This window comes from Gracilinanus agilis, chromosome 2, assembly GCF_016433145.1.
Source record: "Gracilinanus agilis isolate LMUSP501 chromosome 2, AgileGrace, whole genome shotgun sequence".
NCBI lineage: Eukaryota > Metazoa > Chordata > Mammalia > Didelphimorphia > Didelphidae > Gracilinanus > Gracilinanus agilis.
Window position 1 is genome coordinate 685349950 of NC_058131.1, and position 27123 is coordinate 685377072.

A 27123-nucleotide genomic window follows, 5' to 3' on the forward strand; every position below is an offset into this window, starting at 1 on the left:
TGAGCCAGGGCAAAAGTCCATTGGAGCCAACCCTATAAATACCCACCAGGCACAGCACAAGTTGACTCAGTCTGGAGCAGAACTTGGGAGATGGGAGGTCGAGGGTGAGGGTAGGCCTGAACCTGCAAACCCAACCTGTTATATTGGCAGAGCTAGAGGGCAATCACCATCATTGACAATGGAGCTGAGAGAGAACACTGATAATGTCATCAAAGATCATCAATAGCCTTCCCTAATCTTTGGCTTGGCTCTGGCCAAGTCAGGCCAGGGTTAGTGTGAGGGTGAAAAACCTTCAGTCTCTACTTGATCTAGCTTTCTCCAATAGTCTGATCACTAGCTTAGAATATTAGAAAATAAGGTCCACAAATCCTCCATCCTTTTCCCTTGTTCCTAACCCCATTAATTAGAATCAAACATAGTGTTTTGTTATCAAGTACCTTTCCTGAGTGGTCAATATATCAAAGCCCTTGGGAAGAGGAGATCCTTACACAGTCAGATCCTCACCATTGTTGAAACAGCATACCAACAGCCCTTATCAATATCTATTCCAAACCCAGGCTGAGGAACCAGAAAGGTTAACTACACCTATAACTTCTCAGTGGTTCCCTGTCTGGGCAACTATTATAAGAGATAGCTGACAGGCTTAGTTGAGCAAGCCTGTCAGGAGAGGAGAGGCACAGTTTTGCCAGCAGCACCTACACAGAAGCTGTGGGTGAGAGTGTGCTCTCTCTCTCTCTCCGACCAAAATCCAATCCACCTTTCAAAAGCCTCCATAGCCATTATTATCCATCCATCCCTCCTCTATTTTTTATAACAGATGGAAAAAAGGGACTATAAAAAATAAGACTATAGAGGAGATTGGGTTCTGCTCTGGAGGTCTTTGGCTGGGGTTCTTTCTGTGATTTGATGTTGGTGGCTTTGGTGGAAGAAATTCTCCTGGGCTGGTAAGTTTATGGTGGTAGGCTGGGAAATATTTTTCTATTTCCTTCCCTTCTTATTTCTTTCTTAGACTATATTTATGTTAAAATTAAATTGTTAAAAGTTACTACCATCCTTGTGACTTAAGGGTAAATTATTTTATAAATGGCTACCACAACAATTTTTTAAATTAATATTATATTTCCAAATCAATTTCTAAATATTATATTTGACATAATGTTAATTTTTAATATTACAGTGGGATCTTGATGGGCACCCATTGCCTGAGCCCCTGAGGTGTATCTGTGGAACTGCAATGAGGGAGCCACACACTTCCATTCCTGGGAGTAATAAACTGACTGAATAGAGATCTTTTAAGTGTGAACATTCCTTCTGAATATTCCTCACACATGATCTCACAAAGACAATCGAAATAGGCCATAACAGAATTTACTCTGAACTTAGCAGATAATAAAGGAAAAACTTGGGGTCATTGTCCAGTCTGATCCCTAAGATCTGGGCCAGGTTTCTACAGCAGCCACAGCTATCAACAGATGATGTGGGGCCTGAAATGCTCAGCCTGGCCTTGAAAGCCCTCCATAGCTGGCCCATGCCTATGTTTCTCCCCTCCACAGCCTCTAGAATCCAGCCCCTCTGGCCTCCTTGCCTTTCTTTCTGACTCCTAGAGAAACTCTGTTTCTCTGTGCTGGCTTCCTCCCAAGCTTTCATAGCTTCTCCCCTTCACTTTTTAGCTGCACTGGCTTCCTTCAAGGCTCACTTCCAATCCCATCTTCTGTAGAAAGCCTTTCCCAGTTCCCCGGCTGCTAGTGCCTTTCCTCTCAGGGAGATCTCCAATTTATCCTGCACTATCTGTCTTGTTTGTGTATAGTTGCTTGCATGTTTTTTCCCTAATTAGATTGGGCTAGAGGGATGGAGGGCTAGAAAACTGTCTGCTTTTCTTTGTATTCTCAGAACTCACTTGGCACAGTTCCTAGCACACAGTAGGTACTTCCTAAATGCTAACAGACTGATTGACCTGACACCAAAGAGAATAACTCCCCTTTGCCTATATGATGTCTTTGATGTCTGGTGAGTTTACTTCAATAAGGAAAAGAGCTGGGGCAAGTGAAAAGGATGCTGAAGAAGGCAGAGCAACTTTTGAGTGGGAAACTGAAAAAGATCAAGTCTCTGGAGCCTGGAGAAAGGAAGCTGGGAGTCCTGTGGCCTGCTCAGGTGAACCCTCTCAGGTAACACCCAGAGGAGACTGCAGAACATTCTCTCAAACATGAATCTATGCTGTGATCTGAGAACACAACTTTATTTTCTATCTTAGAATCCATGTTATATGTCCATTCAAAGGCAGAAGAGCAATAAAGGCTAGGCATTTGGCATTAAGTGACTTGTTGGGGTCACACTCTTAGTAATTATGATATATAGTGGCAGTGAGGGGTAGTATATTAATGTGAAATCCCCTACCTTCTGTGACTCTAGCACAAGCAAATGTGACTTTAACATAGTTAAGTAAATGTAAGCAATGTTAGCATATGTGATCCTAGAATAGTTAGCTTTAAAATACATTCAAGCTAATGTAATAAATTATTTTGTTAGTATCATTATTGCAAAAATAGTTACCACCCATAGTGACATTTCTCTTAATGACATTCTGGTACACTTCTTTTTTAGCTGATTTAGTATAAATTTCCCTCTCTATTTAAGCCACATATATGACTGTTTACTATTAGAACATGACTATTTTCTGATGCTACACTACTGATACTTGTTCTGAAGTGACTGTCTAATAGAACATCAGTTTTGAAGTATGTAAGGAGGCCACTCTCAAGGCTCATGGTCTTTGGTCTTGACCAGAATCCAGCTTTACTGTGAGACTGGTCCTCTCTCAATAAGCCTATTTCTTTTTGACTTGGAGACTTTGTTTTATTATTTGGGGTCTCTGCTAATAAATTTTCACCACAAGTAATAGGAACAAGATGCTCAAACTATAAAGTCTTGTATTTCTCACCAGTTATCACTGGTTAAACATCAAATGCAAAACCTGTAGTTTCAGCATTAGTCAAGTATGAATTTCAAATTGATCAGTTACCCACTTTGTGTACTGGATATGTAATATTCAATACTGAGTATCAGCTTTGTGCCTAATCTGTTTTATAAATTGCTTATATTGTTCTTTATTTATTTTAGTTCAGAATTGTAAGACACAATTAATTAACTATAGTGGTCCTCCAATGTCCTGCATCTCCCCAGCTCCCCATATTCTTATTTCATAAGGACAGCCAGAACTATCCCACATTGACAAATGATGACAAGGTAGACAATGGGGAAACAAGGAACCTTTGAACTGGGGACTTTGGCATTCCAGAAGAAACCCCCAAACCTAAGCACACTTCTTGTTCTCTTTGACATGCATATCAAATCCTGAAACACAACTCCACCTGAATTTTGCCATGCCCATTTTTCCCAGGGTTTTCAAGAAAGGTAAAGATTTCTCTCACATGGGAGATGGCAAACTCCCAGACCTTGATAAGCACCTTGGTTTGCTGCTCTACTCCTGGGGCTGCTACTCCATTACTTATTCAGCTATTCCATAACTCTGAGAACTGCTACTCCAATAGCTATGGAGCTGTCATTCCATCAGCTGCAGAACTAATACTCCACCCCTGGAGAGGGGATATTTTATCAGCTCCAGAGGGCTACTCTACTAGTGCCCAGGCTATTACATATGCTCTAGGGCTATTTGATTAGCTATAAGACTATTCTACCAGCAATTAGGCTATTATACCACCATAAACCTTTTCTTCAAATAAAATTCTTTCTTCTGGATTGAAGGACATTTGAGTCCCCCATTCTTGGGGCAAGACCCCTGCTACAAACTTGGATGTGTTCTTCAACAACATTAGGAAATATTTGAGACCAGACTTGAACCCAGGTCCTTCTGACTCTTGACATGGTTTTTTTCCTCACTGAACCACCTAGCTACTTACTCATTTGCAGGGTAATTTCTATTTGGAAAATGAATAAAAAAAGGAGGCAGGGAAAAGAGCCCATTTCCTCCCTACCCCCTACTTCCTGAGATATACCATGTGAAGATTTTATATGTTTTAAAATGCTCAATAAATATTAGATAATATTTTTCCCCAGGGTCATGGTCCTAAAAAACTTCTTTGATAGTTGGAGAAGGAGCCAAGTTTCTTTTTTTTTTTCAAGTTTCTGATCAGAAGTGGTGAGAGACAGAGGGCAATGCACAGTTAGTAATCGTAACACTGAATATGAATGGGATGAACTCACCCATTAAATGGAAACAAATAGCAGAGTGGATTAAAAACCAGAATCCTACTATATGTTGTTTATAGGAAACACATTGGAGGTAATTTAAGGTAAAAGGCTGGAGCAGAATTTATTATGAATCATCTAAAGTAAAAAAAGGAGGAGTAGCAATCATGATACAAGACAAAGCCAAAGTAGAAATTGATCTGTTTAAAAGAGTTAAGTGAAAACCATCCACATAATTGACCATATTAACAAGCAAACCAACAAAAATCACATGATTATCTCAGTAGATGCAGAAAAAGCCTTTGACAAAATACAACACTCATTCCTATTGAAAACTAGAAAGTATAGGAATAGAAGGATCTTTCCTAAAAATAATAAACAGTATATACTTAAAACCATCAGCAAGCATCATCAGCAATGGGGATAAATTAGAAGCCAATTGTTGTGAGGAAGATTAGGTAGTTATTGATTAAGAATTAAGGTTGACCTAGCAGGAAGGAGCTGGAGCTGGGAATTCCAAGATGGAATAAAGGAGCAGGAAGAAGTGCCTTGTGCACTGAGAGAGGACTCCATTAGTGAAGGGCAAAAACTGTTGCCAGCCTGGGAGAACTCAGAGTAAAAGGACATCCTGCATCCTGATTTTCCCTGGGATCCTGTGTGGTGGTGGCATCTACAAAGAATCAAGATCTTCAATGCTGTACCAAGGGAAGAGGAGAAGTTTGAGATCTGGTGGATGGCATCTTAAGCACACCCTCCCTACTTGGTACCTGAGACTACCTTGGCTCTTGGCATCCAGAGATCATCGGTGGATTGCAGTGAGAATCCCAAAGCCACATCAGCCCCTAGCTGTGCTGCTCAAGTCTGGCAGGTCCAGACTGAGGCGGTCACTCAGACACTCTATTACAGCTCCTTGGGCCCTGTCAGTTTAGATCACTAAGTTAGTGTAGAAATAAGTCCTCCCCTTTCCCTATCAGTTTTGTCATTAGATTTAAGGTTTTAGAGTAGACATCCCTATCCCACCTTTTAGTTGTTCATAATTAAAACCAGTTATATCATGTTACCTTGTCTATTGGATTCAAAGCCTCTGGCCCAGGGTGACAGTTGATCAACTGTCCCTTTGTCAGTTAGGAGCAACTTGGCTGTTCTGGTCTCCATGTCTCTCATAAATCCCAGTGTGTGTACCCACAAATCACTTAGTTTTATTATAATATCCCTGGTGTCTCCATTACCTTTACTTATCATTTTCTAACACTTCCCAATAAGATCAGAAGTGAAACAAGGATGCCCATTGTCACCTCTATTATTTAACATTGTACTAGAAACACTAGCAGTAGCAATTAGAAATTTAAGGTATTAAAATAGGCAATGAGGATACCAAGCTATAACTCTTTGCAGATGATATGATGGTCTACTTAAAGAATCCTAGAGAATCAACTAAATATATAGTGGAAATAATCAACAACTTTAGCAAAGTTGCAGGATACAAAACAAACCCAAATAAATCATCAGTATTTCTATATATTTCCAATACATCCAGGCAGCAAGAGTTAGAATGAGAAACTCCATTTAAACTCACCATTGATAATGTAAAATACTTAGGAATCTATTTGCCAAGACAAACACAGGAATTATATGAACAAATCTACAAAACATTTTCCACACAATTAAAACTAGATCTAAACAATTGGAAAAGCATTAATTGCTAATGGGTAGAATGAGCTAACACAATAAAATTGACAATACCCGAATTAATTTACTTATTCAGTGTCATACCTATCAAACTACCAAGAAACTTTTTTGTTGATTTTGAAAAAACTATAACAAAGTTCATTTGGAAGAACAAAAGATCAACAAAAACAATGCAACCAAAATCAGAAGGGAAACAACAAACTGGGAAAAAATCTTTATAACAAAAAACTCTGACAGAAGTCTTATTACTCAAATATACAAGTTTGCTAAATCAATTGTGTAAAAAATTAAGCCATTCCCCAGTTGATAAATAGGCAAGGTACATGAATAGGCAATTTTCAGACAAAGAAATCAAAATTATCAATAAGCACATGAGAAAGTGTTCTAAATCTCTAATAATTAGAGAAATGAAAATCAAAACAACTCTGAGGTAACACCTCACACCTAGCAGATTGGCTAAAATGATAGTGAGTGAGAGTAATAAATGTTGGAGGGGATGTGGCAAAGTTGGGACATTAATGCATTGCTGGTGGAATTGTGAACTGACCCAACCATTCTGGATAGCAATTTGGAACTATGCCCAAAGAGCTCAAAAAGACTGCCTGCCCTTCGATTTAGCCATACCATTGCTGGGTTTGTACCCCAAAGAGATCATAGGTAAAAAGACTTGTACAAAACTACTTATAGCCATGCTTTTTGTTGTGGCAAAAAACTGGAAAACAATGGTATGCCCTCCAATTGGGGAATAGTTGAACAAATTGTGGTATCTACTGGTGATGGAATACTATTACACTCAAAGGAATAATAAACTGGAGGAATTCCAGGTGAAATGGAATGACCTCCAGGAATTGATGCAGAGTGAAAGGAGGAGATCCAGGAGAACATTGTACACAGAGACTGATACTCTGTGGTAAAATGGAATGTAATGGACTTCTGTACTAACAGCAATGCAATGACTGAGGACAATTCTGAAAGTTTTATGGGAAAGAATGCTCTCCACGTTCAGAGGAAGAACTACAGGAGTGGAAACACAGACAAAAAACAACTGCTTGAACACATGGGTTGATGCAGACATGATTGGAGATGTAGACTCAAAATGACCACACCAATACAACTATCAATAATATGGAAATAAGTCTTGATTGATGACACATATTAAAACCAGTAGAAATGTGTGTTGACTATGAGGGTTTTGAAGGGGGGGTTAAGGGGAAAGTAAAAACATGAATCATGTAACCATGGAAAATTTTTCTAAAAAAGAACTAGATAAAATTGAACAAAAAATAAATGAGAAAGAAGTAAGGGAAGTAAATGAAATACTAGAAAAATTAGTTAATAGGTATCTAGAGAAAACTGAACAGGGATAAAAAACAATATACCTTCTTCTCAGTAGTACATGATAAATATATAGAGATCAATCATGTGGTAGGACATAGACATATTGCAAACATATGCAGAGTAGCAGAGGTAATAAATGTCATTTCCTCATATCATAATGTGGTAAAAAGTATAATTAACAAGAGTCCATGGAAAGAGAAATTCAATAGTTAGAAACTAAATAATCTAATCTTTAAAACAGGTGAGTCAAAGAGAAAAATCATAGAACCAATTACAGACTTCATTAAAGTGAAAGACAATGAGAAGGCATCATATCAAAACCTATGGGATACAATTAAAGCAGTAGTCAGGGGAAATTTTATATCACTTAGTGCGTATACCAAAAAATAGAGAGAGAAGATCAGTGAGTTAGACTTGGAACTTAAGAAATTAGAAAAAGAACAAAATAAAAAATCCTCAAATAAAAGCAATTGTAAATTGTAAAAATTAAAGGAGAATTAATCAAATTGAAAGTAAAAGAACTATTGAACTAATAAATAAGACTAGGAGCTGGTACTTTGAAAATACAAATAAAATAAAGTACTAGTCAATCTAATAAAAAAGAAAGAAGTAAATCAAATTAACAGTATCAAAGATGAATGCCTCTAATAAAAAGGAAATGAAAATCTCTAAGAGGAAATTAAGGTAATTACTAAGAACTGTTTTGCTCAATTATATGGCAATAAATATGACAACTAGGTGAAATGGGTAATATTTACAAAAATATAAATTGCCTAGATTAACAAAAGGGTAAATAGAGTTCTTAAACAATCTCAGAAAAATAAATTGAGCAAGCCATCAAGGAACTTCCTAAGAAAAAATCCCCAGGGCCAGACGGAGTCACAAGTGAATTCCATCAAACATTTAAAGAACAACTAATCCCAATACTATACAAATTATTTGACAAAATGAGCAAAGAAGGAGTTTTACCAAATTCCTTTTATGACACAAATATGATATTAATTCCAAAGCCTGGCAGACCAAAAACAGAGAAAGAAAACTACAGACCAATCTCCTTAATGATTATAGATGCGAAAATCTTAAATAGAATACTAGAAAAAAGACTCCAGCAAGTGATCAAGAGGATTATTTACTATGATCAGGTGGGATTTATAACAAGAATGTAAGGATGGTTTACTATTAGGAAAATCACCCACATAATTGACCATATCAATAATCAAACCAACAGAAATCACATCTCAAAAGATACAGAAAAAGCCTTTGACAAAATATAACACCATTCATATTGAAAATATTAGAAAGTAAAGGAATGGAAGGGCTGTTCCTCAAAATAATGAACAGTATATATTTGAAACCATCAGCAAATATGATCTGCAATGGAGACAAGTTAGAAACCTTTCCAATTAAATCAGAAGTGAAACGAGGATGCCCATTTTCACCTCTATTATTTAATACTGTTCTAGAAATGCTAACAATAGCAATTAGAGAAGAAAAAGAAATTAAAGGGATTAAAGTAGGCAAAGAGGAAACTAAACTATCACTCTTTTTAGATATGATGGTATAATTAAAGAACCCCAGAAAATCAACTAAAAGACTAGTGAAATAATTAACAACCTTAGCAAAGTTGCAGGGTACAAGATAAACCCACAAAAGCCATCAGCATTTCTATATATTTCCAACAAAACTCAACAGCAAGAGTTAGAAAGAAAAATTACATTTAAAACCACTCTCAAGTGATGGGCAAACTTTTTAAAGAGGGGGCCAAAGGAAAGGAAATGCTCATCTGTCAGTCTGTTTCTAAGGCAATTCTTTCAAAGTTTCATTGTATTGTATCCTACTCATTGTATGGTCTGATTAGGAATAATGTTCATAGGCCAATAGAACATTTCAGGGGGCCGCATCTTGCCTGCGGGCTGTAGTCTGCCCATCACTGCTCTAGACAATATAAAATACTTAGGAATCGAATCTTCCAAGACAAACATAGGAATTATATGAACACAACTACAACATGCTTTCCACACATTTAAAACTATATCTAAACAATTGGGAAAACATTAATTGCTGTTGAGAGGTAAGCTCAAGATGCTAGAGATGGGTGCTCAAGGAGAAACCCTAATCACAACTAGATGTGAGTATAAGATTTGTTCCCACACCAGCTGGGCTAAGCCTCCTTTAAAACTGAAGATAATTTGCTAACCACAAGCCTTAGAAACCAATCCAAGCTGGCAGTTGGGTAGAATATCCAGGAAGTAGAATATAGGTTCCTGAAACCTTAGGTTGAAATGACAGATTACCACTGGGTTGGAAATGGCCGTAGCCAATTAGATATGTTACCAGGATTGAATACTTCAAACTAGATACTGTCATTAAGGGAAGAAGTTGGCTTTCAAAGATTATTTTAGGCTTTAAGGATCAAACTGGGTTTGTTGATATCAAACTGAGGGTAGGTAAGATGGAGAAGAAAAGTGGGTGATGGAACCCTAGATGATCTTGCCCAAATATTAAGACTAAATAAATATTGAAACACAAGTTGTCCCCTAAGGTGCAGAGTTTGGGAAGACCTTGGGAACTCTTCCCAACTCTGTTGCTATTTATTGCTGATCCCAAAGGCTAACAAGCCCCTGGGTCAGATGCTGTTGTATTCTTGAAGTTAGCTGTTCACTCTTGCTTGATTTAAAGGTTGTTGGCTATGCCAATAAGGTATTTATTTGGCTAGCAATGAAGGTTGTCCCTACCTGCCTGCATAATCCAACTCCCAAACCTCCTGGGGCTCAGTTTGGCACCACCTCTCTAACCCAAGGAGATGAGAGAAAGAAGTGAAGTCTCAGGGTTTTGGAGACCTCAATTTATATCTTGTCCTTAACTGTCATCTTGACACATGCCCTGGGGTGCTTTGCCAGGTTCTGTGTTTCAAAGTGGCAAACTGCTATTTTGTACCTACAGAAAATGGCTGCCCATTTCTGCATATTACATTGCTCATGGATAGAATGAACTAATATAAGAAAAATGACAATTCTACCCAAATTAATTGACTTATTCAGTGTCATACCTATCAAACTATCAAAAAACTTTTTTATTAAATTAGAAAAAATTATAATAAAGTTCATCTAGAAGAACAAAAGATCAAGAATGTCAAGGGAAATAATGAAAAAATGTGAATGATGGGAGCCTACATTTTCCAGATCTTAAACTGTATCATAAAGCAGTGGTTTTCAAAATATGGTATTGGCTAAGAGACAGAAGAGTGGATCAATGGAATAGACTAGCGGTAAATGACCACAACAAACTAGTGTTCAATATACCCAAAGATCCTAGCTTTTGGGACAAGAACTCATTATTTGACAAAAACTGCTGGGAAAATTGGAAAACAGTATGGGAAAAATTAGGTTTAGATCAACATATTATACCCTATACCAAGATAAATTAAAAATGGGTAAATAACATATATAAAGAGTGAAATCATAAATAAATTAGATTAAAATAGAATAGTATGTGTCAGATCTGTGGGAAAGGAAGTAATTTAAGACCAAGCGAGAGACAGAGAACATTACAAAATGTAAAATGAATGACTTCGATTATATCAAATTAAAAAGGTTTTGTACAAACAAAACCAATGCAACCAAAATTAGGAGGAAAGCAACAAACAAGGAAGACATTTTTATAACAAAACTCTCTGACACAATTTTCTGATAAAGAAATCAAAACTATCAATAAGCACATGAGAAAGTATTCTAAATCTCTAATAATTAGAGAAATGCAAATCAAAACAACTCTGAGGTATCATCTCACACCTAGCAGATTGGCTAAAATTAAAGAAGGGGAGAGTAATGAATGTTGGAGGGGATGTGGCCAAATTGGAACATTAATGCATTGCTGGTGGAGTTGTGAACTGATCCAACGATTCTGGATGGCAATTTGGAACTATACTCAAAGGGCTATAAAAGAATGCCTGCCCTTTGATCCAGTCATACCATTGTTGGGATTGTACCCCAAAGAGATCATAGGTAAACAGACTTGCATGAAAATATTTATAGCTGTGCTTTTTGTGGTGGCAAAAAACTGGAAAATGAGGGCATGCCCTTTAATTGGGGAATGGCTGAACAAATTGTGGTATATGCTGGTGATGGAATACTATTGTGCTCAAAGGAATAATAAACTGGAGGAATTCCATGTGAACTGGAAAGACCTCCAGGAATTGATGCAGAGTGAAAGGAGCAGAGCCAGAAGAACATTGTACACAGAGACTGATATACTGTGGTAAAATCGAATGCAATGGACTTCTATACTAGCAGCAATGCAATGACCCAGGACTATTCTGAGGGACTTATGGTAAAGAATGCTACCCATATTCAGAGGAAGAACTGCAGGAGAGGAAACACAGAAGAAAATCAACTGCTTAAATACATGGATTGATGATGACATGATTGGGGATTGAAAGTACCACACCAATGCAACTATCAACAATTTGGAAATAGGTCTTGATTAATGACACATGTTAAAACCAGTGGAAATGAATATCGGCCAGGGGAGGTGGGGGAGTTTGGGGGGTGAAGGGGAAAGTAATAGCATAATCATGTAACCATGTTAACTTTTCTAAAATATAAATATTAACAAATGTTTAAAAAAATTCTCTGACATGTTTCATTTCCCAAATATGTAAGGAACTAAATTAAATTTACAAAAAATCAAGCCATTCCCCAATTGATAGATGGGTAAGGGACATGAATAGGCAGTTTTCACATAATGAAATCAAAACTATCAATAAGCACATAAAAAGGTGTTCTAAATCCCTCATTATTAATTGCAAATTAAAATAACTCTGAGATTTGTAAAAGATAAAATTATGCTTGGACTGAATATATGAGAGTGGTCAGCAAAATTAATTACTCAATTACTCAGAATGACTTTTATGGTAGTTTATTTGCAAATAGAAAGAGTGAAAGTAAGGAAAATGAGAGAGAGAGAGAGAGAGAAAGATAATTACTCCAGCCTGGTCCAAACCAGGCAGGGCTTCAGAGGCCCCAGAAAAGGGGAGGGGCAGAGGTGTGGGAAGCCAATAAGAGAACAGATAAAAATCTGAGACTCCTCTTTTGACCCTTTTTGTGATCCTTGTGATTTCTTGTTGAAAAATATTGTGGCTTTATTGAAAAGCTTTAGGTTCCGAGCAAACCTGAATTTAAAGGGTTAACATTGTTCCCCTTTGACCAGGAATGCAGCTGCCTGATATAGCCAAGGCCAAAACCTTAGTGGGGGCAATTTGGCCCTGGGAGGAATACTCCCCAACTTGGCTTTCTGATAAGAACCCAGTCAAAATTCAGCCTTGGCCTTGGTCTGTTCTGAAGCTAATGAGACTTTTTGTGTTTTGATATAACATAATTTTTAACTTCTGTGAATCTCCATAGTTTTGGGGGGGGGTTCTTTTGTGTTAAATGAGTCTTGAAGTGTATAATAAAAAACTCCATGCTTCTGGAGCCAGAACTGGAAGCATGAGCTAAAAGACAACTCCCATGTTCTGTCCTTATTTCCTTATCAACTAAACTGTCCTTATAAGATTATCAGAGATGATAAAGAGATCTTGACACAGAGGTAAATTGAACAAGGATTCTAGCCAGGAGGCCTTCCCCAAGATGTGGGGCCTTTCCAGAGGCTAGTCCTTCCAGAAAAACTAGGAAAGAGAGTCAGCCTTTTAACTCACCCACGTGGCAGTCCAATGGGAAGCAGTATGAAGTCTCAAGCCCGAGCTCTTCCAAGGCCAAGTTCAAAGGGGCAAAAGCTGGTCACAGGAAGTTACCACCCTTTTAAAAGGCAATTCTTTGTGTCATTTCCTGCGCCTTCCTTCCACTTTTACATGGACCAATGGCAGCTTTTACTTTGCCTAGGACTGCCCAGGAGGCAGTCAGTAGCTTTTCATTTGTCACTTGCTAGTATTCATGGGTCATAGACCTCCCTCCCCACACACTTAAGCATTAAGTGGGAGTGTATAAATTCCTCTTGGCTGAAATCTAAAGAATAAATAAGGGACAGTTAATCCCATCTTCTTAGGTACTACCTAACATCTAGCAGACTGGCCAATATGGCAGCAAAGGAAAGTGATAAATGTTGGAAGGGATGTGGCAAAATTGGGCCACTAATACACTGCCTGAAGTTTTGTAGGACCATATAGAATGGCTAAGATTTATAAATCACCTCAAGGCTCATAAAGCATTTTGCATGGGATGTCTCCTTTGATCCTCACAACAACATAGTGAGCCAGGTGCTATTATTATGCCCATTTTACAGATGAGAAAACTGAGGTAAATAGACTGTCAGTAAGATTAAGTTACTTGATCAGAGTTAAACAAGAAAAGAGCTGTCTGAGGCTGGATTTGAATTCAGATCTTCCTCTCTCCAAAGAATCCTATTTGCCACCTTGTTGACTGAAATATACTAGGAAAGCTTATATTTTGCACTATTGCAGAATTGTGTACTTTTGTGCTTAGTGGCCTAGATCATTTCGCCTTCATTTAGGAATCTCCATGTATTTTCCTGGACCAGTGTCTTAGATTCTAGAGTCAATAGCCCTTCTGCTTAATTTCTCTAAGGTACAGGGTTCCCTTGGAAGGTCTGATGGATCTAGGTGGCTCTCATGCAAGGGGTCAGAGAGGTAGAGATCCAGACCTTCCCCTGGTAGGGAGTTGACAGCCAGACAAAGCTGGACTCAGCTCAGGCCATAGATTTATGTCTGATAGAGTATTCTGGGTCCTCCTCTAGGTCTTACAGGAGAGGAAGCAAGTGAGGCGGTCACAGGACTTTCAGCCTTCCTCTCTCCAGGCTCCAGAGACCTGGCTTTCTTTCAGTCTCTCATGTAGAAGATGCTCTGCCTTCTTCATCATTCTTTTCACTTGTCTCAGTTTTTCTAACTGTATCCTGAAGCAAACTCACCAGAAACATCATATGGACAGAGAAGAATAATTCTGTTTGGTTTCAGATCAGTCAGTCAATTAACATTTCGTAAGAATCTACTGTATGATAGCAACTATGCTTAATAAGTGCTGGGGAAACAAAGAAAGACAAAGGCAGGATCCCAGCCCTGCAGGTATCTTTCACTCTAACAAGGGAGACAACATACAAATAGCTATACACGAACAAGACAGAGAGTTCTGGATAAATTGGAGATCACCCACAGAGGGGTGGCCCTAGAAGCTGAGGAACTGGGAAAAGCTTTCTATGGAAGATGGGATTTAAATTGAGGAAGCCAGAGGTGGAGGGGAGAATCCTTGCAGTCCTGTGAGGGAGCCAGCACAGAAATACAGAGTTTGGATAGAGAGGGGACAGAAAGAAGGGCAAGGAGGCCACTGGTGTAGATTTTAGAGACTGTGGAGGGCAGGAACATAGGCATGGATCAGTGGGGGGCTTTCAAGGCCCATTGACAGTTGTGGCTACTCTAGAAATCTGAACCCATATCTTCAGGATCATGGTGGACAATGACCTCCAGCTTTTCCTTTCGTGTTTTATTACTAAGTTCAGAGTAAGTCATTTTTGAGCCTATTCGTACTATTTTTGTGAGCTTATGTGTGAGGGATATTCAGAAGGAATCTACAGTCTCAAAAGATCCCAATTCAGGCAGCTGATTACTCAAAGATGGGTAAGAATATGGCTCCCCCACTCTTCTGTCTCCCAAATATGCCTTGGTACCTCAGGCAGTGGGTCCCCATTAAGATCCCAACTCTTCTGGGTCACTGTCTTTAGAGCTGATTGTTGTTGCTGGGCAAGTTCACAGGGACTGAGTGAGGGGGGACATTAGGAGTAGTAATTCAGCAGGTGGTCTGGACTGAAACCCACTATCTCAAGCACAGGAACAGGGCAACTCGGATAGTTTGCCAACCTTAAATAACTTGATTAGATGAAGTTTCTAACTCTCCCTCCCTAAATTGAAATGTCAATGACCAGTGTAACTGTTGGGGAAATGGGAACTTCCCAGGCCAACCAGTGGTCAAATACAGGCAGGTCAATCAGTGGTCAAACTAGGACTTGGCAATAGACCAGACTTCACTATATTTCTTGAAATACACATAGTTAGAGGATTTAAACTCATGTCACCTGAGGATCTTCAGGGAACTGGTGGTGTTTAATCTGAAGGTGATGAGGAGACTTGATTTTTCAGGATCAAAAGTTTCCATATTTTATTCATCCTTTTTGTCCTCATTCCAAATTGCTTTCCAGAATGTTCACCCTTCCAACAGTGGATTAATATACTTTAATCAATTAATAAATTTTAATTAATTAATAGACTAACTTCATGTAGTTGAACATGATGCCATATGGGAGAAGGAGGAGACTTCTGCTACTTGGCCCTAGAAGTCAGAACCAGGATCAGTGAGCAAATTTAGGCTCAATGAAGGAAACTTACTAATATTTAGAGCTATCCTAATATGCAATTGTCTGTCTAGAGAAGGACTGAGCTCCCCCTCAGGGGAGGTTAGATATACAGGATATTTAGTGGACACTCTTGTTCAGGGATAACTGGGATGAGATGGCTACTGAAGTCCCTTCTTCAGAGACTTTGAGCACTCTCCACTTTTTGTTAATTCATTTAAAAGTCAAATTATCTGAAAAATGAGAGGGGAGGAAACTTTTCCCATAATTCATCTGGAAAAGTGTTTTTTTCTCCCTTCTGTTTAATCTACAACTAAATGAATGATTTCAGAGGCACCATTTTAGATGGCTGCAGCATGTAAACATATTACTTGTAACCTACAAGTCAGACACCTTTCTGCCTATTCATTCTAGGATTTTGTTCCTGGTAGTTCTAATCTTATGGTAAACCTGCTGATGGATACATGAGAACAGTTAGTCCTCTTGGTGAGCTGAGCACAGGAAATCACAATATTTTGGACTCATTAACTCAATAAATATTTACTGTGTGACTATTTGGATGTTTTTCCTTTAGACAAGCTGTCCTGCCTTTGGACCCTACACATCAGTCACCAATAGGTTAGGATTTTAAATTATGTTCCAAGAGCGTTTTCCCAATACATATTATATTTAATAATTCCAGAACCTTGACTAAGGTGAAAAAATTTACTGGATATGGAAAGAAAAATATATTAATCCACTGTTGGAGGAGCCAACATTCTGGAAAGCAATTTGTCAGAAAAATTGTTAATCAGCTTTTCTTTACAAGATAGAGATATTAAAGTGGGAAATATAGGAAGGAAGTAGAGAATTGTCTAGGACCACCCTAAGTGCTGCTCTAGTGAAGTTCAGTTTAGTACCCAGCCAGTTCCAATCTTCACATGGAAGTTCCGATGGTGTCTTCACCCAGAAACCCACCAAAGCCAGCCTCTTCCTTCAGCCCGTCACTTACCCAACAAGCCTCTACAGCACAAAATGCTCCAGTCAAGGAGGAATCCAGGAAAAAGTGACTGCCTCCAAGAGTATCCCTTCAGCCCAGCTCACCTACACAGAATCCATGAATGAATCCTTAGGCTGGCCTTTTTAAAGCAGTTTTCTTGACATTACTTCCTGTTGTTCTCCCACTTCAGGGGAACCAATCATAGCCTCCCAGTTTGCCTAGCACTGCCTTGGGGGAAGGGGTAGTGTACTTTGGAGGTGTGAGCTTACTCTAGTAAGTGAGTTGTTACTCTCTTACTTAATGATTAGCTAGATACAAAGTAGAGGTACTTTTAAGTTCTTGATTTGATTAAATTTAAGTTTGCTGATTGATTACATTAAAATAAACTAAGAGAATTTAATTCTCTCTTCACATGAATTAGAGAATAAACTAAAAGAGGTGGAATCAAGAAAAAGGCCATAGCTCCTTTAAAGGAATATACAAAGCAACCAATGTCTTGTTCTTTTTGTAAAAAAGAAGGTCATGTTGCTATGAATTGTAGAAGGAGGAATGAGGACAATAGAAATAGAAGCTGGAGGAATAATAATAATGATAGAAACCTCAATAGGGCTAACAATTCGAATGAGGCAAATCATAACCCACATCAAAACATCCACCATGGGGCTTGTCCTCACTGTGTGCACTATGGGATCCCCTATCAATGTAGGAGGGCCCAGAGGAATATACAGAGATCTTTATGATGGTGTGAGGTGGGGAAGGAACTCTGAGATCAGAGATTGTATCATTTGATTTCCCAGATCCTGATATTTTTAATGCCAGTTACCCCAGGCCATTCCCTTCCCCAGAACAAAGAGCCTCACATGACCCTGAAAGTTGGGAACACTTATTATGATTGCCTCCTAGACATTAGAGCTTTCAGATCACTTTTGGTGAATAAATCTGATTCTGAGTATAATTCTATTGGTTCTTTAAATTAAGTAGGTGTGTCAGGAACACCACAAAAGGTCCCAAAATGCTCTCCTCAAATGGTATCTGTGGGACTCTTATCAGTAGAATAGCTTTTCCTTTTAATGCCTGATTTCCCCTACAACCTTGCTAGGGAGAGATCTTTTATGCAAACTTAGAACCACAATAACATGTTCCCCAGATTGCTCTTTGATGCTTGAATTGCCTGAGCAATCCTTAACTTGGTTTCTAGTCCTCCTTTCAGACAGTCAGGAGGTGAAAGAAACCCCCACCTTTGAAATCCCAGGTGATATTCCTGATTCTCACTGGACCACATCTTCTACTGATGAAGGCCTACTCAAGTGAGCTGTTCCTGTTCAGATTAAAACAAAAGGTAGCTACCCCACTTCCATCCCCCAGAATCCCCTATCAAGAAAGGCAGTTGAGGAAATTTTCCCAGTGATAGATTCATTCATTGAGCAAGGAATAATAATTCCATGCAAATATGAATATAATATACCTACTCTCCCTATAAAAAAGTCAAAGTCAGGACCAGATGGGAAACCAATTTTTCTGTTTGTACAAGACCTAAGGGCTATAAATAATCATGTCATGTGCTCCCCAACCCAGTCACAATTATCTCAACTATTCCCAGCACAGCCACATATGTGACTGGTGAATTTGTACTCAGCATTTTCTCAATCCCTATCCATGAAAATTCCAGGAATATTTTTGCCTTCACCTGGAAAGCCTCCCAAGGGTTATTTATAGTCAAGGCTTACACAAGGATTTGTCGATAGTCATATGTTCTTTTCACAGATTTTAAGAGAGGATTTAGCTAATATCATTTTTCAGAAGAGCTGTTTAATAGTTTGGGGACAATTGGCTCTTGGTCTCACAAAATGTGACAGCGTGACAGAAATACAGTAAGCATCTTCTCTTAGAGCTCTGATGGTGAACCTATGACATGCATGTCAGCACTGACACATGTAGCCGTTTTCAATGACATGGGGCCACATGTGGCTGCATACAGAGAAGTATGGGACCATATACTGAGGATGTAACATTTGCTGTAGTGTAGTGTAGACACTCTGTGCTGGAGGTCTGTAAGCCAAAACAACAGAATTCTGGCACAAAGCATCTAGTTCTGGGACTTCTGGGCCTTTAGGAGGTCTTTGACCTAATTTCCTGCCTGTAGAACTGGGAGCAGTGGAATTCCAGGGGGGCGGTGCATCTCTGGGGGCCCTGTGATCACCATTGCCAGCAACCATATAAGCACAGCAACCATCATCCAATCTACTGCTCTGGGGTGTTGTGTATTTCTAATTGACCATCATTACTGAGACAAGTGAGGGGGATGCTGGGAGAGGCAAGGGCCTGTGCTATGGGTGCCATTTCCCACCATTAGAAATAGCAGCAGCCATCTTAATTTACTTAAGGAACTCCATCTTGCAGCATAGTGCAGACACCAGTTCACCATTATTACTTTTGTGCATCCTTATTAACCCCTATTTCTGCTTATTAACCCTGCCCTTTCCTAAAAGACAGTTAAATGTGCCATCTTGTGGTCAGTTAGGCTAGTTAACCCCTACCTGCCTTCAGGGCTAACAGTCTATCTATAATTCTATCTTCTGTCACTGCCTCCCTGATGGATGCCTCCCTTTCAAGAGACATAGACTGAGATGTATGGTATTATAGAAAAAATGGCAGATCATTTTGTGTTCTATGTACTGAAATGGTAGTAAGCAGAACATGGAATATAAATAGACATTTTGAAACTAATCATTCCCAACTCTTGAAAAAAAGTGAGGATGAAAGGAAGGAATACATTTCCAGGCAGCTACACCTTTATAAGGGTCAATCTAATTTCATCCTTAAATTTGTAAAAGATTCTACAAATTATCATTTTTTAAAACCCATACCTTCTGTCTTAGAGCCAAGGCAGAAGAGTGGTAAGGGTTAGGCAATGGGGGTTAAGTGACTTGCCCAGGGTCACACAGCTAGGAAGTTTCCGAGGCCAGATTTGAAACTAGAACCTCCTGTCTCTAGGCCTGGCCTTCAATCCACTAAGTCACCCAGCTGCCCCCAAGGTTCTACAAAAACATCTGCAAGTTTGAGCATTGTTCACACCATAGCTCAGCATGGAAAAGCACTCAGTGAGGGAGAATTTATTAAAGAAACTCTCCCAAGATGTGCACCAGTTCTATTTCATGACATGCAGAATAAAGATACAATTATTAAGAGAATATCTGAGTTACCACTCAATAGAAATATCATAAAAAAAAACAAATAATGAGACTCAACACAAGCGTACTACATCAATTAAAGAGAGACATAAGTATTTGTAAATATTTTTTGATCTCTCTTGATGAAACTACGGATGTCACATCACATACTCAGTTGGCCAATATTGGTCAATATTCTGATGGTCTCGCAATGAGAGAAGAGTTGATAAAGTTAGTATCAGTGCCAACAAGTACATCAATAAGTGAAATATATAAGGTTGTTATACAAACATTTTGTGACCTAAGCATTGATATCTCTAAAGTTGTGTTAATGATGACAGATGAGGCACCAAACATGGTGGGGAAAAAAAGTTGGATTTGTCAAATTTTTTAAGAAGTTATTGGACATCCAATTGTGCCTTTTTATTGCATAATCCATCAGGAGGCTTTATGTGCCATGGCAGGATTCACCGACTTAAGTGACTTCATGTCAGTTGTTTCAAAAATAGTTAATTTAATAGCTGCTCACTCCCTTCACAAGTGAGAATTTTCTGCACTTTTACTGGAGGTTGATTTTACTTACAGTGGATACTAATGTACAATAACGTAAGATAGTTGAGCTGAGGCAAATTCTTGAGCGCTTTGTGGAGTGCTTTGAAGAAATTAAGGTATTTCTTCAGGATAAGGATCTGGTAAACTTTCCTTAGCTCAATGATGATAAATGGATCAACACCTGATGATTTACAGATCTCTCTGTTCATATTAATGAACTGAATTTAAAGTTACAAGGTTTTGGCAAAAGTATTGATGTTATGTTTGGATACATAAAAACTTTTGAAAGTAAACTTATTTTTTTCAAATTTGAAAATTGAAAAAATTTCAAGTGAGATGTAGAAACTAAAATTTATAAGTATTTTCCTTGAGTAACAAAGTATTTTGCAAAGACCAGTGCAGCTGTACAAAATGAAATGGAAACCTTGCATATAAAGTACCAGCATATTTTAGACTCATTACTTGACCAGTTCAGTGAAAGATTTAATAAATTTAGAAGCCTAGAACAGACCATGAAAATAATTAAGTATCCCGATGTAGTAGTCTACAGTAGTTTGGAATTAAGTGGTTTCCAATGGATGCAAATTGATGATTTGGAGACACAACTTGCAGAATTTCAATACAGCATCTGGGTTCAGGTGTTTGTCAACTTGAGGTCAAAGCCTGAGAATCTGGAAAGGTGCTTCTTGGAGAATCAAGAGGAGTGCCACTAGGAACAGGAAATTTTGCGTGCCTGGAACTGATTACTAGACACTTTTAGTACCCTGAAAAATATAGTAATGGCTTTACTCAAAATTTTTCCCTCTATATACTTTTGTGAGACCTTATTCTCAGTGTTAAATAACATCAAAACCAACAGAAGAAACAGATTGACAGATGAAGTTAGTAGTGCTTGCTTGGGCTTGAAGTGTACAAAATGCCAACCTTCAATTGAAGATTTAGTGGCTAAATGAATTTTCATTAAGCAATGAAATTCAGCAACAAAAGTCACCAATAGACAGGTTAAAGAATTCCCCCTCCCCCTCACTTATCTTAGTTCGTGCCATTCCACACAAGTTAAATAATATCAAGACCAACAAAAGAAACTGATTGACAGATGAACAAAGAAGTCACTAAGCAGGTAAATTAAATAATTAGTTTTTAGTTTATTAAATACAGTTATATATTACATTTATACATTTTTGTTATTTACACTATAAATATCATGAAATTATGGTGTTTTTTTCTCAAAGTGACATACCACCCGAGTTATGCTTGGTTTTTTGGCAAATTTTGGCACACCAAGCTCAAAAGTTTGCCCATCACTGATCTATGAGAATATATAAAAAGGAGGTGATATTAAATCAAGAGACATCCACAAATATTTTAAAGCCATTTCAAAAAACAAAGAAAAGGTTTGCCCTACACCAGTGATAGGGAAACTACAGCCCACACAGGCCAGATGTGGCTCCCTGAAATGTTCTATCTGCCCAAGCAACATTATTCCTAATCTGACGAAAACAGTGAGTAGGATATAATACAATGAAACTTCGAAAGAGTTGTCTTAGAAACAGACTGACAGATGAGCATTTCCTTTCCTTTGGCCCCCTCTTTAAAAAGTTTGCCCATCACTGCCCAAGACCTTTTATTTCTTTGGTAGAGGAGTGTGGTATGATGTCTCCACAAGGTTTTTGGGCTAGAATTTTATTTATTTGTCATGCCTGCAATGTATTAACTTTAGAATATGATTTTTAGGGGTTCAGAATGGAAACCTCAACCCTGATTGCTCTAAAAGAGGAAGGATAATCCTTCATTTACATTCACTTGGCTTAGCCCTTTCTTCCTAAATATTGGTTACATATAAGACACAGAAGATAGAAAGTAGACCCACTTATTCAAGAAAAATAACAAAGTATACATTAGAATATGCCAATGACTATATGAGCCAATGGACACTGAAAAAAGGCATAAATGGTGTGCTTATGAAATCTGTAGAGGGAATATAGCTATGAGGGACAGTAGATAACATTCAGGAACCATAAAACTCTTGACAAGTGATAACATTGGGATGAGCCAAATCAGATGGAATTTAATAGGGATAAATGTAAAGTCTTACTCTTGGGTACAGAATATCACACCATAAATATACATCAACACAAGATAAGAAAAGCATGGTTAGACAAAGACTGGGATCAGCAAGGTGACATGGTAGCCACAGATACTCATGTCATCTGGGGGAGGGGGGCATTAGAAGGGACAGAACTTCCAGGAAAATGGAGGGAAAGACTGTACCTATTTAGGCCATTCTTTAAAAAATTATTGAAAAGCAACCTTTTTAGTGGATTCCAAGGCTAAACCAAAAATATGACAACAATGATGATAACAATAATTATAATAACAATCCATTTGTTAAATAAATGAACAATGAAATGGTGATAAGTTGCTATGGAGTAAATGGATATCTTTACTTCAGCTCTGCTTTGCTTCATCCATATGAATACCTATCCAGGAAAGGTATAAGAGACCCAAAGGATAAATAATTTTCTTCTCTACAGAATTGCCTGTCCATTTCCCAGATCTTACAGGTAGAAAAATAGATATTTTGATAGCATACAAAGACATGCCAAAGGCATCAAGATGATGTGGTGGGCCTAGAGTATCCATTGAAATTTGACTCAGACACTTACTGTGTGAATCTAGGCACCTCACTTAACCCTTATTTGCCCCAGTTCCTCATCTATAAAATGAGAACATACTGGGAAAGGAAATGGAAAACCAATTCACTCCCTTTTACAACAAAACCTCACAGACAAGTCCAGGAGGTTTTGGAGAGTCTAAGATGACTGAATGTCTGAACAAGAAAATAAAAGACATCTCATCTAGACAACCATCTAGAAACTTGGACCCATGTAGTGTGGGCATCTCTCTATTTTCCGTTGTTCCCAATCGTGAATAGTGAACCTCTAGATCAGACCTCTGAGAATCAGATTCTACCAGAAACCCTACAGGATCTCACCTCAATTTTGACATTCCACCCAAACAGAGTTATTCTGATTGCTAGATGAGTGAGTGAAAATTAACTTAACCTATTTTATCTGGCCGGTTTAGATCAGGCCTCATATCTCATCCAGACATCCACTTCAGCAGATGGTGACATTAGCAGGATGTCATCAACATAATGTACCATTTTGCTGTTAAGGAATGTTATCGACTCAAGGTTATCGCTTCAGGATTTGACAGAAGTCCCAAGCTGAATCTGGGAAACCTTGGGGCAAACGTGTCCAATAGATGGATTTGCCTTCCCATGAGAAAGCGAACAGCTTCTGGCTGTCTCTGTGCAGGGGAACAGAGAAGTACGCAGAGCTCAGGTCCAGAACAGTAAACCAAGCAGATTCAGGTGGAATGGCTGCAATGATTTGTGATGGACTTGGTACCAAGGCATAGGTCTTTTGTACATTGTCATTTATTGCTCTGAGATCTTGTACTAAATGCCATTGAGTCTTCCCATAAAGAGATAATTTGGCTTTCTTTATTGGCATGATTGGTGTATTATATTGTGAAAAGCCACATTTCAATATACCCTGCTTTAATAAACTCTCTATGATGGGTTTCACTCCTTCTATCGCCTCTTGGCTAAGTCTGAACAGAGGAATTCTTGGAGGTAAGCCTTCTTTTACCTCTATCTTTACTGGTTCCACTGACAATATCCTGCCTACCTCATTTGAATTTTTAGCCCACACATAATCTGGAATATCGTCTGGAACCTCATAGATGTTATCAGTTGATTGGTATGATGATTCCTCACTACAGGGGTCTAAAAATAAAATGGGATGGTGTTTTAGAGAGCTCTTGGGTATGTGTAAATAAATTTGTCCATCCGGTTGATATTGGATGGTTGCGGCCAATTTGCATAGGAGATCTCTTCCCACGAAGTTTGAGGACATGATGGCATCAATAGGAAGGTGTGTTCAAGAATTAGAGGTCCAAATTTTAGCATTTTAACTTTTAGCTTTGGGACTTGTTGTGATACCCCAGAAGCTCCTCTTACTCTTAAACTGCCTTGAAATTGACATCCTTCAGGTGCCTCGCATAATACAGAACAAGTTGCACCAGTGTCCAGTAGTCCCTCATAGTGTACCCCCCCCCCCGATTTCTAGGGTAACTAATGGTTCTCCACTGTCATTGGACTTCACTGGCACTAGGGGTAATAAAGAATCCTCAGTATTTTGTGTACACTTATCATTGATTCTGTGTTGTATATGGTCTTTTGTGTCTAAACCCAGACTTCCTATAGCACCATTAGGCAAGTTCATTTTAGAATCAGAAATACAGAAAGCAGGCTTAAAGAACATTCTCTCATTGAGAACTGGTAAGTCATTGTCATTTTTGCAAATTTCATGTTGGCTATCTCTAAGGGCTTCAGAAATGGAGGTTTGATTTGATTTAACATCCACTTTGCTATTTAAAGAACTGTCAAGCTCCAAATCAGAAGTTTTCCCCTCAGTAGTATCCAGGAATGTATGGTAGTTAGATTGTGTTCCCTTCAATACTTCAGGTATAGCTACTGATTCAAAAGCTGACTGATGTTCTCTATTTTGCCCTGCTGTTTCTGTGACTGAATTCAGATGATTTTTGTTATCAATCACAGCAACAGTTTCATTGATGTTATGATTAGCCACACCGGTTACTGGAGAAAATAACTGTTCCCTATCTCTTCCCCAAAGTTTTGGACGAAATTCTGTAGCTAAGGGGTTGAGAAAGGTGGATTTGGAATTTCCTAAACATCTACTATCATCCTGCAACTCAGTGGGTTGTGTCTTTGAAATCAAATCTTTGCCAACGTATAGACTGTCTTGCTCTTTAACCTCTATCTGTGACATTGTGTCTAAAGCAATTGAATGGGAAAGAATTTTGGCATCTAATTCCCCCGAGGTTACTGCAAGTGTTCCTTTCTGGAAACTTTGTAAATCCTTGCCATAATGTTCTTTATCCAAGTTGCCCCTTTGTTTTATACTTAGAATAAAGAGAGGAATTTGAGTTCTTGATGATTCTGAACCAGTTTGCAAAATCTCATGATGTGAGTTGTTGCAATGGCCTGATTGATCTTTATGCTTCTCACCCAATGTGTGTGATATGGAATGAGAAAGCTGATCCTTTATATAATCATCCTCATTAATGCCATAGATTTCGCTGCACATTTGCATTAGCTCTTCCCATTGCTCATTATCTATCACAGATCTATGTGTATCTTCTGTGAAGCTTACTTTAGACACTTGCTCTATTTTGCCCAGATTTCTCTTTTCACTTTCCTCACTTATATTAGACTCTGCCACACCCAAATTACATTGATTAGAAGGTTTTAAATCAGAAATCTTGATTCATAATGATTTCTTAGGCTTTGTTCCCATTTGCAGATATCTTTCTATGTCATCTAATGAAGGTGTTTGACTGTATTTTTTACATGCATGGTTACAGCATGCACTATCATGTTTCTTCTCATCATTTCTTTTGGATTCATTGTTCTTAGACCATTTAGAATTATAAAAGGTCTTTCTGTTGTCTCTGTCTCTTTGATTATTGTTTCTTGAAAAATCTATTTGTTGTCTAAATCTACAAAAATAAAGGACATGCCCAATCCATCCACATGGGTAGCAATGTGGGGACAATTTTGATCTTTGGGTGTTGTTAGCAGGTTGCCTAAATTGATTTTTATTTCTACTTGTTTGGAGAGCAAAATTTTTCACTTCCTCTATTTCCTTCTCCTGTTTTGCCTGTTTCAATTGGCTTTTCAAATCTGCTATGACTTCATCTTTATCAGTATCGGATTGCCTAGCCAGTCTTGCCTCTTTCTTTCTTGAATCGTGTATGTACGCCACATGTTGCCTAACGTCCTCCAGTGGTAGTGATTCCCACTGTGGAAAACTCTGTCTAAAATATTGTATTGGGATTGAGGTTCCCTTTACAAACTGTCTCCTTATGTGGTCAATTGTATCCTGGGCATGTGTGTCTCTAAGTCCAAGAATCATTTCTGCAGCTTCAATGACCCTATCCCAAAAACTACTTGGGTGTTCTTCTTCCCCTTGCTTCAGTTTTTCGAATTTCTGCCAGGCATTTGTTCTTTTGGCATGTAATCTCATTGCTTCTATTAGATCTGCTCTGCATCTTAATAAATATCTCATATTAGCTTGTTGTGTAAAATCTAGGTCTTGATGAACCTGTGGCCACAATTCCAAATTGGGATTCATCCTAGTTTCATAGAGGAATTTTTCCTTTTCCAAGGGAGAGTAAAAATTCTCCCCAAAAACTCTACATCATCAAAACTAGGGTTAAACAAAGTGAACACCCTTTTTAATTCCTTCAGGCTCTTGAAAGGTTTTTCATAGAATTTAGGGAATTGCCGTTTTAGAACTTCCATATCGCTAGGAGTGAATGCCTTGTATGTCTTTACATGTACCACCCCCTCTCCTGGTTGAACAATAGTCCTGTCCACAATCAGTAATATAGAGACCACAGCATTTTGGATAGGTTGATCTTTCTCGGTGTTATTTTGACCTAAAAATTTGGATTCCACTGTCTCCAATTGGAGGATCATGTGCTTGTCTAGTTCTTTGCCCTCTCAAATTTGTTTCAACACTTGGAACAGTAGCTTGATATTCTCTACTAGTTCCATGGATTCAGTATCAGGTTTTGGAGGAGATGCCTTGAAGTAATTGTATAGGTGAGTCAGAACCGCTTTAGAGATTGTAATGGTGCCAGAGAGATAGGATAATCACAACAGCCGTGGGGATGAAACATATGCACTCGGCTAGGGTAAAGGCAAACCATTTATAGTAATGATATATTTCTATCATTTGT

At 38.3% G+C, this 27123-nt stretch overlaps 1 protein-coding gene across 1 annotated transcript in view; it reads left to right on the top strand.

The window, feature by feature from the left end:
- The first annotated feature begins 2052 nt into the window (after positions 1 to 2052).
- The window catches only part of LOC123234376 (beta-microseminoprotein-like), a 67793-nt gene continuing 42722 nt past the window's right edge, over positions 2053 to 27123 (top strand). Inside the window, exon 1 of the mRNA XM_044660280.1 lies at positions 2053 to 2165. Within this exon, the coding sequence (XP_044516215.1) occupies positions 2053 to 2165 (113 nt within the window). The remainder of the gene's footprint in view (positions 2166 to 27123) is intronic.